Source organism: Conger conger, chromosome 6, assembly GCF_963514075.1.
Source record: "Conger conger chromosome 6, fConCon1.1, whole genome shotgun sequence".
In the NCBI taxonomy this organism is placed as follows: Eukaryota; Metazoa; Chordata; class Actinopteri; order Anguilliformes; family Congridae; genus Conger; species Conger conger.
The window spans coordinates 15054103-15072508 of NC_083765.1; the positions used below are offsets into that span (position 1 = coordinate 15054103).

The 18406-nt window shown below is 46.4% G+C and overlaps 1 protein-coding gene across 3 annotated transcripts; it reads left to right on the top strand.

The window, feature by feature from the left end:
• The first annotated feature begins 958 nt into the window (after positions 1–958).
• btbd10b (BTB (POZ) domain containing 10b) lies at positions 959–17365 on the top strand. 3 transcript variants are annotated; one of them, XM_061246236.1, is made up of 9 exons: positions 959–1127; positions 2237–2384; positions 8521–8717; positions 13124–13409; positions 13548–13650; positions 14949–15069; positions 15387–15584; positions 15768–15878; positions 16269–17365. In XM_061246236.1, the coding sequence occupies exons 2-9, from the start codon at positions 2284–2286 to the stop codon at positions 16589–16591; spliced, it is 1440 nt and encodes a 479-aa protein (XP_061102220.1). In that variant the 5' UTR covers positions 959–1127; positions 2237–2283; the 3' UTR covers positions 16592–17365. The 3 variants fall into 3 exon arrangements, with proteins under 3 accessions (XP_061102220.1, XP_061102219.1, XP_061102218.1); XM_061246235.1 differs by having other exon boundaries at positions 960–1127; positions 2232–2384; XM_061246234.1 differs by lacking the exons at positions 959–1127; positions 2237–2384 and adding an exon at positions 3455–3860.
• Positions 17366–18406: the final 1041 nt, after the last annotated feature.

Sequence of the window (18406 nt, forward strand, 5' to 3'; positions counted from 1 at the left end):
CATTTATTCAAAAAAAGGCGTGCATTACAAACGATAATACATTTCTACAACTGCAAAAGCACTTTATTTATTCCTGAAATTTTGAATGACGGATGTGACCATTTTTTAATTATGTATTCTTATCAATGTTGATTTCTAACCGAATATAAACAAATACATGTATCAATAATACAAGACCAAAACGCATTTATTATCATAATTTGTTTATTTTTCTCATTTTATTTTTCTTATTTTATTTTTCTTATTTATTTTATTTTATTATTTAAAAACACGGCAAGTGTAATTGACTATTTGTATTGTTTAATAGAGTATAATTCTGACAACATTTCAGGATTTTATCTTTAATATTTTCATAAACTGCATGTTTTTAAGCAATACATTTTTGGTATTGCACAAATTATATTTTCTTTTCTGAACATCAGTAAATTTTGAAATCACATTAAGTATTGTGTTTTATTCTATTTATTATTATGGGGGGGGGGGGGGGGGGGGGATGTTCTGGATGTGTCAGAAAATGATCAGAATGACCAAATTATTAAAATAGCCCACATCCTCGACGTGTAGTCCTTTTGCATTATTATTTGGCCTGGACTTAATTCGCATCTGCATTTAACCTACAGTAACCGAACAGTAATATTAATATACTTAAAGTTTTCGCTGAAGGGAAATTTAAACAATCAAATTTATACAATTCAAATTTTGTTTAGGCGATTTATATGTCAATAACCTGTGGTTTAGATTTGTTTGGTGCACGCATATATTGTCCTACTTGTTAGGGATTTGAAACACATGTAATATTTGATCATACACACTGAATTGTCCTGTAACATAGTTAGGCTGGACAAGCTATTCTGCGCGGGGAAAATATTAGCCTATTCTATCTGTTGTAGAGCCAGATCTGTTTTATATAGAATATCTTTGATGTTCTCGCGACGCCGTCATCCATGTCTCGCGAGTAGTTAGGCCTTACTTGTCATTTGTAGTGTAACCGAGGGGGGAACAGTTTCTCCCCCTAGCATCAAAAGGAAATGGAATTAATTATGTATCTTATTCGCCTCTAGATATATGTGTGGCGTATTTAGTGGCTTTACACTACACTCCAAGCATATGTACTAACCGTCGTAGAGGTAATTTTTTGTTTACAAACGTTACAGCTAGCTATAGACTTGTGTTTTCTAGCTAGCTAACAGATGTTAGTTAGCTCGGATAAGATGGAGCCACATATGTTTCATAGCTATCTAACTAGCCACAATAATTAGCTTGATGGCTATGTGACGTTAATAAAGCTTCTTGCAGTATCATCAGTGGAGCAATGTGTATTTATAGCTTTGTGTGTATACAAGCTTTCTAGCTGTGTAGGCGGTTTACCCTGCTTACGGTAACGCTAGCTAGGTAGATGGTTAGCAAGCCAGCTAACAAAAATGTCAGTCTGAAGTGTAATCACTGTATCTTTAGCTAACATTATTTTTGTGATTTTGTCCGTTTTTATGGTTATTTTAATAACTGTCTGATGGTTTTAATGGCGTTACACATACCAATAACTATGTTTAAACTACACTCTACACTAAATTACAAACTACACTAAATTGGTTTGTTGACAAGCTAGCTAATGACATCAACATTGTCAGTTATTAGCTGAGCTACACCTACAGTAAGGTAATGTTAGTAGCCCTAGATAGCTAAGTTGGCTGGTTAAGTAAGTTGGTGAACGTAACTTAGTCTGTTAACGTTAAGCTGAATGTTTTATGAAAACAGACATTTAACTTAGCTTTAACTTTTACTTAAAACTTTAACTTTTCTCTCCCTGATAAATACCCAAGTTACTCATATTGCGCGGCTAACTCTCAGCCGCCGGTGGAGTTAGTCGAGGGTTATAATAGCTAGCTAGCTAGCTATGAACTTTAAACCTTCGCGGAACTGCTCCAAAAAGAGTATGAAGGTGATCCTGGTTATTTAACTAACTAACGTAGACAAGTAACGTTAGTAACGAACAGAACACGGGAAGCGGCCGCTTCCACCAGAATTGAACGTCCGTTCAATGGCACTTAATTTAGTTGGCTATGTACCACATCTTGCTATACCCGTTGGATATTAAGTTTCTTTCAGAAGACTCAAGTACACGTACACCTTTAAACACTTTACGTAGTCCATTAACGTTAGCTAGCTAGGGCGAATATATCTTGTTTGGACAGAATCAAGCGGTATATTTACTGTTCTTTTGTCTGCTCTAGTCTAGGTTATGAGTGCTGAAAAATAAGTAGTGTTGAAATCGGTATACGTGTGATGGCAGCACGTCCACAATCATACGACAGCAACTCCAGTGACACAGAGAACTGCGAACAGAAAACAAGCAGTCGGCCTCGCAAACTCTGCAAACACTCAAGGTGAGTGATAGTTATTTTTATGCTGGCAGATTATGTTGACGGAGTAGGACACTACTTTTGTAAAGTATTGATACTCCAGACTGGGACAGTGAACATTGCCTGGGTGGAACTGGAAACCTTAGATTATATTCAAAGTAAATGCAGTTCAAATGACAGGTAGTGCAATCATGATTTCTGAAAACGGCTCATTGTTAGCCCACAGATAATGACTACCACGTATTATTTTTGGTTTCAAATTGTATTAATGCTTATATTGTGTTTAATTAAAAAAAATATATATATTTTTCTCAATACTTTCAAATGTCTTTATGGGATCAATATTTGATTATTAAAGCGATTTGTTTTATGGTTGAGCAAATTTACTTTAATACTTCAACTTATCAAAGTATTTCTGGCGCTGTTGATAGTCAGTGATTGACAGGTCCTGTTAGTCTTAGGAAATGGCCGTCTCTTGGTAACAGAATCATTATTCTTCAAATGCACTTGGCCACCACCGTGGTCAATTTTTTTGTTAGTGAATTGGAAAATGGCAGCCGTTCAGTCGGATAATTCACAGGAATGTAAATTCCTAAAAACAAGTTACTAGTTAGTTTGCCCATTAATAAAAATGTAACTGTCTGCCTACATGGCGAATTGAATTACACAGAAACTGTCAATGAATTGGGGACCTGCAAAGTTGCCTAACTAGATATATGTAATGTAATGTTATGTGTGAATGCCAACCAGAATTGCTTTAATTCAAATAAAATATTTGCTGCACATCACAACCAAAATCCAGGTAGAAAAACGGCTGCAACGACTGGTCTTTGTGTCGTGGATCCCCTTGCATTATTTTAGCCCAGTGTAAGTATTTTTCAGTTTGTGATGGTGTGCTGGAATAAAAACCCACACCCACGTCCGTGTTTCTCAGACAATATTTAATTTTAGCCGCTGACTAGTTAAGACGGGTTGGTGTTGGACAGGATGCGTTTACGTTGCGAGGCGGTTGTTTTCCTTACTGCTGACAAAGGGCATACCTCTGATTGGCTTAGAAGCTCCTCGGAATGCGTTTGAGCCAGTCACAGACCATCGCACGAGTTGCGCGAGGAGAAAAGCAACGACCTCCTTGCGTCAGCAATGCTGCACTCTGCGTGTCTGATTGTCTCTAGGCCGTGGGTAAAAACGCGCTCTCACGCCATCCACTGCTACGGGTTTCCCTGTCTGAACTTGAATGGCCCTTCCTTCGCCGCCTCCCTCTTCTGCTTTTCCGTTTGGCTGCTGTGGTGATACCGCTCTGGCAATGGAACTTGAGACTGTGAACGTAGCCGATGTGATTAGTGGAGTCCGCGAAATATGCTTAAGTTAGAAAGTAATGCCCCAGGATGCTAAGCGGACGGGCACAGCTTCATTGTTCGGAGGAGCACGAGTGTTCCTCGCTTTCATTCTCCGGCTCATCCCGTGCTGCTTTGTCTTTAAGTTACCGCAAGAGGCAGGCGGGTAGGTACCCCTCGTGCTTTCTTATCTGTTCCACACCCGAGTAATTTGTGGATATTTGCCATTTCGTTGATATGTATTGCCGTCGTGTTTTCTTCTGCGATCAATGTAATGTGAAAGTTTAAAGAAGTGCTTGACCATACCTCTCGAGACATGTTTGGCTTGCTTTAGGAAAAGGTGTCTTGTATCAGGAATACATATTTAAACCAAAAATTGAAATCAACCTCTGCATCCTCTTGATATCCTTATTGTTTAAAGCCTGAACAATGGTGTCAGCACTATGAATTATTGATGAAATCTTTTCTCTAAGCAGCATTTTTTTTTCTACATTTGTTCTGTCACTGGTTTCTGTGTGCACTTCAGAGGGTTTTAAATTTAAAGGGAAAGGGGGTTATATTTAAACCTTGTTCAGCAATGTGACCATGCAACAAAGCATCATAATATATGCGGAGTTACACTGAACAAACAAATGGTGGCACATTGGCTAATGAGTCCTGGACTTGTCTATTGATCATATGAATGGGTTGCTGGATCAGAACTGTAATGCAGAATTGGCAGGATATGGGTTTTTCTTAAATAAAGGCTGCGGTTCTACAGCTTCTGCCTCCGCTGCAGCTCTGCTGTCTGCGGTCCCTCGGTGTGTAATCCGGTGTGGGGAGAGTGGGCTCTGCGTTCCCCTTCCTCTCCTTTGTGTCTGCACGGTCACAATGTGCCCCTCCTGTGGTGTGCGCTCGGGGTGGGGGCTCGTGTCAGTCAGGGTGACGGGGGTCTGCTCCTGCTGTGCTGCCCTCAGATGCGGCACACCGTCCTGTTCTCAGGGCACGGGCGCCTCATGACCAGGGGCACGGTAAGCTTAATGTGTTTTTTATTTTTTATTTTATTTTTTATTTTTTTTTTATTATTATTTTTTGGCTCTCAACAGATGTTACTATTGTAGTACTACCCTCTAAACTGAGAGTTGCTCCAATGGACCCATTTCAGTTGAAAAATATAATTTGTTATATCGCACTAACCACAACAGCAAATCTGCTGGGAATCAGAGCTGCCTTTTCACTATATGAGGCTGCTTCCTTGTAGTTCTTTTTTCCCCTGATTGATTAGCAGACATGCAGGTGCGAGGTTACCCTTTTGACGTGGCCGTCAGGCCCTAGGGTGCTGTTGAGGGCAGAAAATCAGCTGTGGTACGTGGTGACGCAGCATGTGCCTTAGCACCTCACATGCTGTTTGGGCTGAGCAAAGACCGCCTGAAAAGCCTCTTTTTCACTTTTAAAAACCACTAAAGAAGATTCCTTATGAAATGTGGACATGATTGTGTATTATATGCACCTATAAGAAAGCAGCATTAAATCAGTCAATTACCATTACCTATGAACAGGCTGTGATTAGACTGTAGAGATGGCTTGTGTTAACCCTCTTTCTCTTACCCTGCAAAATAATGTTGACCGGTCACAACTGTCCACCTAACATGCACCAGCATTGAACAGTTGTATGCGATGTCTCATTAATCCATGGTGAGGGTTAGTTAACATAATGAAGTGCTTTGGGTGCGCAGCACACAGTGACTCAGTCCAAATAGACCATGCTTATTGGCCATTTTTCACACTGGCTTTGTGCATCTTTTTGTCGAACCTGTACTGTGAAAACTAACAGGGCTACAGCAGCCGGGCTTAACAGGGCTATTCATCCTGGTGCTTCAAATGCAGCTGTAGGCTCTATTTGAATAATACATGTTTAGGAAGCTCGTGAAAATATAATGTGCAGGTTTCATGAAGAGAATAATGTTCTTGGACCCAACCACTGTTCCAATTATTTCTAGTGGCCAGCAGAATGTGCTGGGCTGTGTTCATTAGCCTGTGATGGAACTGCTCCGCCAGGGTACAGTCTAACGGCTGGGGCCAGTGTTCTTCTCTGGTTGCGGTAGACAAGGGGAGTTCTTGAGTTTCACTTCAGTGGCACATAAGGCTGAAGTGACAGCAGGGGGAAGGAGTCTGAGGCTGAACCACAGACATGGGGATGTGGTCTGTGAACGGCAGAACTGAACCACAGACACGAGAGGTGGTCTGTGAACTGCAGAACTGAACCACAGACACGGAGAGGTGGTCTGTGAACTGCCGAACTGAACCACAGACACGGAGAGGTGGTCTGTGAACCGCAGAACTGAGCCACAGACACGGCGAGGTGGTCTGTGAACCGCAGAACTGAGCCACAGACAGCGAGGTGGTCTGTGAACCGCAGAACTGAGCCACAGACACAGAGAGGTGGTGCGTGAACCACAGAACTGAACCACATGATTGAGGATGGAGATTGAACAGCAGCGCTTGACCACATGATTAAGGATGGTGAATGAGAGAACTTGACCATGATTGGCTGTGGTTGGGCTAGCCTATGTGCTGCATCTTTAGAACGCTGGACATTTCAAAAGCTTCACACTAGATTACATTACACTAATTCTCTTGTGTCCTGATAAAATACATTAATGTAGTCCAGAATTTGATGACATTTGTAACAGAAGCAGGGTGAAATGGCTACCAATAATGTTTGGCTTTCTGATCAAAGCCCATTTTTGCCACACAGGCTGATAAATATATATGTAAATATATATATATGGAAAAAAACCTACGAATGATTTCCTTTTTTAATTTATTCTTCTTGAGAAAGCTAGCTGGAGCTGACACGGTGTCTTGACTTAATGAAGGACAAATGAATGGGTTTCTCTTTGAATCTTGCCATGCTACCAACGACTGGGTAAATATTATGAAATGTCAGACACTGAAAGAACATTGGCTCAAAGAAACAGGAGCAATTGTTTTGTTGTGGTTCAAGTCTGGGTCATTGCCCATTGTAGTCTCAATCATTCTGAACTGTATGCACACTCACGGCTGGTGCCCGGCTTCTCAATGATGCATAATCTCCTCCACTTTATATAAAGACTCTTCTTGGTTAGCATTTTCTGAACAGCGCTGCCTTCTGTGCCCTGGCCAGGGAGTGCATTGGTGCATTAAATGCACTTAATTAATGTGCATGCGTGTAATCACTCTGAGTGCAGCTTTAGGACGGCGCGGTAATGAAACGAGGGGGCCCTGAGAGGAACAGAGTGTGCTGTTACCGCCACAGTAACCACTCATTACCGTCCAGTCAACCATTTCCAAAACACGGCCGCCAATTAGGGGGGCTAGTTAACAACCCAGAAAACAAGCCTTTTAAAAGACCTGTGAGGTGCAGACTTTAAGGAGTTATATGTTGGATGTTTAAATGAAAAGGCCAGAGTGAAAATAAAGTGCATTTTAAAGCGCTGAGGAGGGCTTGACCTCACAGGCACTGATGTAGTGTGAATGGGGAAGTTTCCGTGCGCTGCTGTTGATAAAGCTGACCGCAGTAGCAGTGCCTGCACAGTACAGGCATCGTCCAGGGGCAGAAGCACCGAGGCACTTGTTTACAGCTCCATTTCCTCTGTCACACCAGGGCTACGTACACTCGTGTTATCATTCATAATCACAGCCTGGGGAGGCAGACACTTTTCCATTAACAACAAGTAGCCAGGTCAATACCCATTGCTTTTATTAACAACTGGCTCAGGCATTAACACTCTCTGCTGTCACTATCCCTCGCTGCTCTGCATAACCCTCGCTGCTGTGCTTAACACCCGTTGCTGTGCATAACCCTCGCTGCTGTGCTTAACACCCGTTGCTGTGCATAACCCTCGCTGCTGTGCTTAACACCCGCTGCTGTGCATAACCCTCGCTGCTGTGCTTAACACCCGCTGCTGTCCCTAACACTGTCTGCTGTCCCTAACACTGTCTGCTGTCCCTAACACTCGCTGCTGTGCTTAACACTCGCTGCTGTCACGAACACTGTCTGCTGTCACGAACACTCGCTGCTGTGCTTAACACCCTCCGCTGTCCCTAACGCCCTCCGCTGTCCCTAACGCCCTCCGCTGTCCCTAACGCCCTCCGCTGTCCCTAACGCCCTCCGCTGTCCCTAACGCCCTCCGCTGTCCCTAACGCCCTCCGCTGTCCCTAACACCCTCCGCTGTCCCTAACACCCGCTGCAGTGGGCACAGGCTTGACTTTCGTGTTTTTGTTAAAAAAACAAACAAAAAAAGAAATAATAAAAATTTTCTTCCACGGTTAAAAAAACACATTTTAACACTTCTAAAAGTAGATCAGTTGCTGAGTGTATCATATTGCAAGACCAGACTTGCCAAATCTCTTTAAAGAAGGAAAGTTTACTGGAATTGGTGCATATGGAGGTCTCCTACTTGTGCTATTCTGGGAAAAGCTACTTCCTGCTTGCATGCATTATTTACTGCGCCAGTGTTGTTTCACGGATGATCCATTTTAAGGTCTCAGCTTTTGGTTGTATGCATTGATTTAGACCTCGCATAAATCCGCAAGCCTCTGTTTTTCATGGTGCTTGATTGATTTTTACTCCCATTTCCAGCCACAGGCCAGAAAGTGCTTGCTCTTTATTGGCATTCTCTGAGCTGTGTGCAGCAGCTGCGCAATGAAGATATTTTTTTGTTTAGGGGGTGAGCTGAGTTCCCTGCGGGCGAGTGTGCTTCGCAGGAGCTTGGCTGCAGGGAGGTGCGTTTGTGTCTCGCTGTAAGAGCTGCAGGAGGTGTTGTTTATTTGAGTGTTTGTTGGTTTGGTGGGCCCCCCTGCAGTGCCCAGTCCCGCACCCCTCGGCTGCAGGCAGACCCAGTCACCATGAGCCTGCACGGTGCGAGCGCAGGCGCCGACCGCTCCAGAGACCGCCGGCGCTCCAGCGACCGCTCCAGAGACTCCTCCCACGAGCGGGGCGAGGGCCAGCTGACCCCCTGCATCAGGAACCTCACCTCCCCCACCCGCCAGCACCACAGCGGTGAGTGTCCCCGGCTCACCACATTCACACACATCCACATGGGCTGTGTGTACCACCACATTCACACACATCCACATGGGCTGTGTACCACCACATTCACACACATCCACATGGGCTGTGTACCACCACATTCACACACATCCACATGGGCTGTGTACCACCACATTCACACACATCCACATGGGCTGTGTGTGTACCGCCACATTCACACACATCCACATGGGCTGTGTGTGTACCGCCACATTCACACACATCCACATGGGCTGTGTGTGTACCACCACATTCACACACATCCACATGGGCTGTGTGTACCGCCACATTCACACACATCCACATGGGCTGTGTGTACCGCCACATTCACACACATCCACATGGGCTGTGTGTACCGCCACATTCACACACATCCACATGGGCTGTGTGTACCGCCACATTCACACACATCCACATGGGCTGTGTGTACCACCACATTCACACACATCCACATGGGCTGTGTACCACCACATTCACACACATCCACATGGGCTGTGTACCACCACATTCACACACATCCACATGGGCTGTGTGTGTACCGCCACATTCACACACATCCACCTGGGCTGTGTGTGTACCGCCACATTCACACACATCCACATGGGCTGTGTGTGTACCGCCACATTCACACACATCCACATGGGCTGTGTGTACCACCACATTCACACACATCCACATGGGCTGTGTGTACCGCCACATTCACACACATCCACATGGGCTGTGTGTACCGCCACATTCACACACATCCACATGGGCTGTGTGTACCGCCACATTCACACACATCCACATGGGCTGTGTGGACCGCCACATTCACACACATCCACATGGGCTGTGTGGACCACCACATTCACACACATCCACATGGGCTGTGTGGACCACCACATTCACACGGGCTGTGTGGACCACCACATTCACACACATCCACATGGGCTGTGTGTACCACCACATTCACACACATCCACATGGGCTGTGTACCGCCACATTCACACACATCCACATGGGCTGTGTACCACCACATTCACACACATCCACATGGGCTGTGTGTGTACCACCACATTCACACACATCCACATGGGCTGTGTGTGTACCACCACATTCACACACATCCACATGGGCTGTGTGGACCACCACATTCTCACACACATCCACATGGGCTGTGGACCACCACATTCACACACATCCACATGGGCTGTGGACCACCACATTCACACACATCCACATGGGCTGTGTGTGTACCACCACATTCACACACATCCACATGAGCTCTGTGTACAGTAGAACCTGGGTGTTCAACACTGTCTGCAGACCCCTGGGTGTTGATGGTACTGTAGGGGGTCCCTGGCCACACCTGCTATGTCATTGGCGATATGTAGTCTATATTTGGGACATTTGTTTTATAAATGGGGTCCTTGGATCATTAAATGTTGAAAACTCCAGCAGTAGAACTCCAGAGATGAGAGAATCAGAGTGATGGACTGAGTTTGCATCTGAATGAGGTATGAGTCCAGAAATAACCTGCACCATTATGCCTTATCAAGCTCCTTATCGCTTATTCAAAAATGTGAGCATAATTTAAAGAGATAGACTTTCCATTCATGTCAAAAAGAAAAATCTGGAATATGATCAAAATCCAGGCGGCACGGATGGTGCAGTGGGTAGCACTGCCGCCTCACAGCAAGGAGGTCCTGGGTTCGAATCCCGGTCGGCCGGGGTCTCTCTGTGCGGAGTTTGCATGTTCTCCCCGTGTCTGCGTGGGTTTCCTCCCACAGTCCAAAGACATGCAGGTTAGGCTGATTGGAGAGTCTAAATTGCCCATAGGTATGAGTGTGTGAGTGAATGGTGTGTGTGCCCTGCGATGGACTGGCGACCTGTCCAGGGTGTATTCCTGCCTTTCGCCCAATGTATGCTGGGATAGGCTCCAGCCCCCCTGCGACCCTGTTCAGGATAAGCGGGTTCAGATAATGGATGGATGGATGATCAAAATCCGACAGGCAGTCAAGTCTTAAGCATGACTGCTTGTCACTAAGCATAGGAGGCCATACAGTAGATAGAGGGTCACTGATTATTACCGATCCTGAGTGCTGCTGATTTAAGTATTGGGTATTAACGGAAGCCAAAGATTATAACCTGCAAATGTGAGCAGCCTTGCTTCCATACTGAACGTACATGCTAGCGTGTTCTAATGTGATGAGCGACCTCCATTCCTGGTGTCCATACCCTGCTGATTCTGCTCTACCCTGGCAGTGCTCCAGCCATCATTCACAGATGGATTGGACTGCCGCACAGTCACTGGAACATGGCTTGAAAAGGGCATTTGTTATTAAGCTAATTGATACACTTAATCTATATAAGACCCGATGCTTTGTAAGTGCTGAGGCATTTACATTTCATGCTGATGTGGTAACTGCAGTTTGGGAATGGGTACTGTTATTTATATCTGATTTATGAGCGTGAGGGAATAGCGCAGGTTGCATTATATGACCAGATGGCTAAAGCTGGTGCAGTGTCATTGCATAAATTGTGATAGCTAGCTAGGCTAGTGCAGAACTGATCTCCTGGAGTAACACTCTTGATGTGTAGGCCTTGCGCTGTTGGCACACTGACTCACTCACTGGTCTGCCAGGAGAAACCTGACTCTCGCTTCTGGATGATAATGCACCTGCTTCTGTGGCGATGGAGGTATTGATCAATATTTCAAGGTCACTTCTAATGACCCCCCCTGGTCCGTGGCATGCTTGATTTCATGTGCGGGGGTCATTTTGTAAATTATGTTTTACATTATGCAGTAATGTTATCTCCTCTCTTCAAATAGGTAGAAAGGGGTCAATAATGCATAAAATGCTGTGAGCACACATTTCCCATCTTCACCTACCCAAGAATACTGGGAGAGGTTAGATGTCTGGCATGAACTAGAGAAAACAAATTGTATTTGCATAGAAATTCAAAAGAATAATTTCTAGGAAAAATCCCCGCTGTCACTGGTATTGAAGATATGTGGAAAGATTTTTAGCTTTGGCTCATACACAGCTATTCATTTACATTGTGATTTTTGTTTACTGTGCTGGAAGCTGATGAGTCGTGAAGTTGTGGCTTTGAATAAGAGAAATAACCAGAGTGTTGCTAGCATAATAATGATATGAATACATTTTATTTATGAAGTGCTTTTCTCATACCCACAGTACTGCACAATGTAAAAAGGTAGACAGAATTATTAAAGGAACATAATCATAAAACTACTAAAAGTTGCAGTGAAAGCTGTGTAGTCACCATAAAACCAAAGGCCATGGGAGCATGCATGCCAAAACAGCCTCATACAATCAAGGCTAAATAACAAAGTTAATATAAATAACTTGTATCACTATACGCCTATTTTAAAATTACAATTTTAATCCACCCTTAGACAAAACGTGTCCCCTGCACAGAGGAGACAGAGCGTTGGGTAGCCAAGTGTCTCCTCTGACCTCCACCCTCACTCCAGGAGGGGAGACAGGGCGTAGGATAGCCAGTTCTCTCCCCTCTGACCTCCACCCTCACTCCAGGAGGGGAGACAGGGCGTAAGGCGTAGGATAGCCGGTTCTCTCCCTCTGACCTCCACCCTCACTCCAGGAGGGGAGACAGGGCGTAGGGCGTAGAATAGCCAGTTCTCTCCCCCCTGACCTCCACCCTCACTCCAGGAGGGGAGACAGGGCGTAAGGCGTAGGATAGCCGGTTCTCTCCCCTCTGACCTCCACCCTCACTCCAGGAGGGGAGACAGGGCGTAGGGCGTAGAATAGCCAGTTCTCTCCCCCCTGACCTCCACCCTCACTCCAGGAGAGGAGACGGGGCGTAGGAGAGGAGGAGTAGGGCGTAGGATAGCCGCTTCTCTCCAGGAGTAGGGCGTAGGCTGGCCAGGTCTCCCCTCTGACCTCCACCCTCACTCCAGGAGGGGAGATGGGGCGTAGGGCGTAGGATAGCCAGTTCTCTCCCCTCTGACCTCCACCCTCACTCCAGGAGGGGAGACAGGGCGTAGGGCGTAGAATAGCCAGTTCTCTCCCCCCTGACCTCCACCCTCACTCCAGGAGGGGAGACAGGGCGTAAGGCGTAGGATAGCCGGTTCTCTCCCCTCTGACCTCCACCCTCACTCCAGGAGGGGAGACAGGGCGTAGGGCGTAGAATAGCCAGTTCTCTCCCCCCTGACCTCCACCCTCACTCCAGGAGAGGAGACGGGGCGTAGGAGAGGAGGAGTAGGGCGTAGGATAGCCGCTTCTCTCCAGGAGTAGGGCGTAGGCTGGCCAGGTCTCCCCTCTGACCTCCACCCTCACTCCAGGAGGGGAGATGGGGCGTAGGGCGTAGGATAGCCAGTTCTCTCCCCTCTGACCTCTGGCTGTGGCCCCCAGAGCGCGAGCGGGAGCCCAGCAGTCCCCGGCCCCAGCGGGCGTGGCCCAGCGGCTCGTGCGGCTCCAGCAGCAGCGGGGTGTCCAGCAGCCGCACCAGCAGCCTGTCCAGCAGCGAGGGCACCTGCAAGGCCCTGACCGTGGGGGAGATGGTGTTCGTCTACGAGGGCGCCAAGGAGGGCGCGCGCAGCCTCAGGACCGCGGAGAGGGTGACACTCATCGTGGACAACACCCGCTTCATAGTGGACCCCTCCATCTTCACCGCGCAGCCCAACACCATGCTGGGCAGGTACGTGCGTGTGCGCGTGCGTGTTTGTGTGTGTGTGTATGTGTGCGCGCTCGTGTGTGTGTGTGTATGTGTGTGAGACTCAACATGTTTTACTTTGATTTGTGTATGGGACATTAACAGTTTGCTGGTCGCCTGCAGAATGTTTGGGTCTGGAAGGGAGCATAATTTCACACGGCCCAATGAGAAAGGAGAATTCGAGGTGGCAGAGGGAATCAGCTCTACAGTCTTCAGAGCCATCCTGGTAATGTTGCGGTCTGTACTACATGCATGTACACATCGTTCCACACATGCTGATGAGCTCTGCGTCTTTATCCATGTCCTCTGGGTGCTGTTTAGATGGATTTGTCTCTGCCGCATAGCAGCTTCGGCCTTGCTTTAAGGAATGTATTTTTATGCAGGGTTACAGCATTTTGTTTTTAGTCTTTCATTGTTTCTGCTTGATTTGAAACTATATCTTCTTAATTTACTGCCAAGCAAGTGCTTTACAATTGTTCAGGTTGAGTGCTTTGTCATAAGATCGAATAACACGTATTGCAGTTGCTTTTTGAAGCTTACGCAGATGTCTTATTTGATTATAGCTCATTTTCATTACTGAGATGTTGGCCAGAGAACACTTTATTTTGCACCAGAGCTGTGTAACAATGCGTTTACCACCTGCATTAAGTGTGTGTGGGGTGCAAACACTCAGGAGTATTATGAAACCGCTCGAGTGGTTATTCTCAGGATCTGAAACATGACTGTCAAGTGTGTGTTTTTGGTGCAGGCAAATTGTGTTTCTAGTCCTTTTTATTAATTCTTATATTGGATACTGAATGCCAGTGAATAAATCTCTAAATCTCACTATTTATTTTCATACTTTCATTTTCTAATGCGGACAAGATTCCAATATAACAATCTACATGGCATTCCTCTGTGTGTGGAAACGGGAATATGATTATCCGTGCTGTATGAGCTAACTGACCTGGAGATGCTGTAGCTTAATATAATAAGGCAAGGCTTTCATTCCTGCCTCAGTGTGTGCCATTGCTACATGCCACTCCAGTAAACCAATAACAGGATAATAATCTTTGTAGTGTTACAGCCATTTATGAATTTCAGTTTAGCTCTGGCTAACTGTAGTTCAAAAAATATTTTTTTGTCACTGTTGTGGAGAATGTGGCTGTACTTTTAAGAATTGGTCGAATTTGCCCATCTGCGTATATGTAGTTGTAAAGGATTAATACTTGACACATAACCCAGTGGTAATTATAAAGGTGATGTAGCCTTGTGGTGGAAACCAGGCTCGGACAGCGCTGTCAGTGAATCACAGAAAACAGCTGGAATCGCAGGTGTGAAAGGGTGGGAGAGGGGGAAAGCCCCGGGCATGTCACAAACGAATGTGGCCATTTAAAACAGCATCCAGTGAATGAACAGTTTAAAAGAAAAGTGCTTTCTGCAGTCCCCATGTCAGAAGTGCCTTGCTTGTAGTGTCAGGGATTGTGGCAGACGCTGGATCCGTAATGGCCGGTGCGTTGCGTGTGCCTCTGAACCGACCCGCAGGATTACTACAAATCTGGGATAATCCGCTGTCCTGATGGCATCTCCATTCCGGAGCTGAGAGAGGCGTGTGACTATCTGTGCATCTCCTTTGACTACAGCACCATCAAGTGCAGAGACCTCAGTGAGTATGACCCAGCCACGTACACGCTGCACTGCTCTACACACTGCTGTCTGGTGGCTGTTTGTCATGTTCAGGCTGAGAGCTTTGTTTGGTTGACAGCACCTGTCTATTCTTTAGCCAAATATTGGCTATTATTTTAAGTGGTTACTTCGATTAAACTTTCATGATTGTGTATTGCGTAGTTAAAAACGCAGGCACAGCCTGAATATCCTTGTGCGAGTGAGCAGGGCTTTGAGTAAGGGTGCGTCCAGTAGGGGGCGTGACCCCCGCTCTGACCCCTGCTTTAACCCCACTCTGACCCCCTCTCCCCCCCCCAGGCGCGCTGATGCACGAGCTGTCTAACGACGGGGCGCGGCGGCAGTTTGAGTTCTACCTGGAGGAGATGATCCTGCCGCTGATGGTGGCCAGCGCGCAGAGCGGGGAGAGGGAGTGCCACATCGTGGTGCTGACGGACGACGACGTGGTGGACTGGGACGAGGAGTACCCCCCGCAGATGGGAGAGGAGTACTCACAGAGTGAGCCCCCCTGCAACACACCCTGTCCCTCTCTCCATTCAGTCTGGGGCAGACTTCATTACACTCAATACCTTTTGGTTTACTCAAATAGGCCTTTTATAATGTAGCATTTTGCTATTAATTTTTTATTTTTTATTGTCCAACTCTTTTATTGTCCAACATTTTTCTTCCTTTTCTGTTCAGTTATATACAGCACAAAGTTATACCGTTTCTTCAAGTACATAGAAAATCGAGATGTTGCCAAATCGGTTTTAAAGGACAGGGGTTTGAAGAAAATCAGGTTAGGTATTGAAGGTAAGATGAGTTCTTCTTGACCACATTTTCTTTATATATGTATGTACTATAAATCATGTATGAAACATTTTCTTTTTACCTTTAATGAAAATATGTAAAATCTAGTGTAACTTCTCTAAAAAGCCAGATATGTAGTGTAAGGTATATCCTAATATTTCGATTTTATACGTTAATGAAATAATCCTGGGACCACTGCTGAACATAGCTTACAGCACCCAGATACATAAATTAATTTGGCACAGCAGTGTCTAGTTTGAATGAATTTCATATGAATAAACGAATGATATTTGAAATTGCCACAATTGAACACCCCGTTCGGCTAGGTTCAGAGTGGCATGTTTAAGTAGTCGTATGAAACGCGTTGAGCGCTTCCACGGTCGCCCCCTGCAGGCTACCCCACGTACAAGGAGAAGGTGAAGAAGCGTCCGGGCGGGCGGCCGGAGGTCATCTACAACTACGTGCAGCGGCCCTTCATCCGCATGTCCTGGGAGAAGGAGGAGGGCAAGAGCCGGCACGTGGACTTCCAGTGCGTGAAGAGCAAGTCCATCACCAACCTGGCGGCCGCGGCCGCGGACATCCCTCAGGACCAGCTGGTGGTGCTGCACCCGGGGCCCCAGGTGGACGAGCTGGACATCCTGCCCAACCACCCTCCGCCCGGCCACAGCTGCCACGGCAACGAGCCCGACCCGGACTCCCCGTCCCCAGCCGTCTGAGACCAGGTCACCCCCCCCCCACACCGTCCCCCACAGCATGCTGCATCTAGGAGCGAGAGTGGCCCTGCCACCGCATTGCCTTGGCCCCCTCCTCCTGCCTTACAGCCACAGAGACCCAGAACCTGGCCTGCTGTAACCACCTGGAAGACCTGGCCTACTGTAATAGCCTCAAGGGCCTGGTCTACTTCAAACCCATCTGAAGGACCATCTGGTCTTCTGTGCCCACCTGAAAGGTCTGCTTTACTGTGACCGTCTGAAGAGTCTGGCCTGGTCTGGCCTGGCCTGGTCTGGTCTGGCCTGGTCTGGCCTGGTCTGGCCTGGTCTGGTCTGGCCTGGTCTGGTCTGGCCTGGTCTGGCCTGATCTGGTCTGGCCTGGCCTGAAGGGGGATGCAGGACACTGGCAAGGGTGGACACGCCCCCTTCTTTCCTTTAACTTTTTTGTTTGTTTTTTTACTTAACCAAAGGAAATTTATTTTTTATCAGGTATTTGATGAATTTTAGGGAAGTCACCTCTTTTTGAAATTGTGCATATTGTTATTGTTGTTATTATTATTATTACTACTATTACCATATTGTTTGTCATTTGATGAGTTTGGGTTGTTGCACTGTGTAGTGCCACTGTAATTGTTTTGCTCTCACTCTGAAGCACGCCCGGTCTGTGCCGACGGCGCTTTCCCCGGCCGTGTTCACCGGACCGCTGTAGATCCTCTCGCCTCCACCCGTTTCGTTCAACGCTTGAGAACCGTTATTTTAATAAAGGTTTTGAAATGTCAACAGCTGCATTCTGCTTTCTTTACTGGGGAGGGCTCATTGTGTTCCTCATTGCATTTCTGCTGGGTGAAAGGATCCCGTCACCACGGGCTGTCTGAGTGGTGCTGCGGTGAGTTTTTAGGATGCCAGGCGCAGGACTGTCTGAAAGCTTTTGGAAGCAGCCTTTGATCTGATCTTGAAGACAGGCCAGCAGGATTAGATGGAGGCACAGCTTGAACAATACTCGGGCTTCCATTACCTGTGGCTGCCCTCCCACCACAAGATTTCGTGGGGTACCCAAGGAGACAAGTCTTGGACATCCTGAGTGGAGGTTTTTGTTGTTTTCCTGAGCGGGACCCACGCAGTTGCAGATTGCGGCCGTCGAGAGATTTCACCCAGATGATGACACAACAGAGCGTTTCCTCTGTTCGGTTTCCTAGCAACCGCTGTACAGGAAGCCACCTCTGTCTCGCTGCTTCCATGGGTCTCCAGGGATTGGGCGGTTTCGAAAACATTCCTTGTTGACGTAAGGGGGGGGGGGAGACAATACGGGGAAATGGCTTCCCATGTTGCTTAGCGACGGCTTTCTTCTTTGAGCCATTGAAGCCTTGTTCATGTTCAGGAACGTGAGCTGTCTGGATAATACAGCTACAAGATATTTAATCTCAGCAAAATAAAATATTGGGATAAAAAGTTGGTATGCATGTACTATATACATACACCGTAGATATAAAAATGATTTTTGAAATGTTACACACAAAAAAGATTGATAACTAAAAAAGTAAAAACTGCAACATCTGTTCAGGTAACTTGGCCCTGTGGATTCCTCAAGTATGAATGCATTATAAATGTAAGCTAATGAGCTGGCTGTTTTCAGGAAACACTAGCTGCTTGCGACACCAATATCAAGGTTCAAGAGTACAAATGTAGTGTTGGATTTTATGGCTTACTTTGTTGTCATGCTAAGTACCTGAACCAGGAAATGATCAAAGTTCATGTGTGAGAATTATACCATAGAAATGTACATTTGTCCGTCATTTTCCAGCTGAAGAGCATTTAGAAGGG

What these genes read in the sequence shown, in the direction of transcription:
- btbd10b (XM_061246234.1), top strand. Translation starts at nt 3,736, where the DNA reads ATGCCCCAGGATGCTAAGCGGACGGGCACAGCTTCATTGTTCGGAGGA. An exon ending in CATCAAGTGCAGAGACCTCA is followed by an intron (nt 15,070 to 15,386) that starts GTGAGTATGACC and finishes TCCCCCCCCCAG; the next exon opens with GCGCGCTGATGCACGAGCTG. An exon ending in GGGAGAGGAGTACTCACAGA is followed by an intron (nt 15,585 to 15,767) that starts GTGAGCCCCCCT and finishes TTTTCTGTTCAG; the next exon opens with TTATATACAGCACAAAGTTA.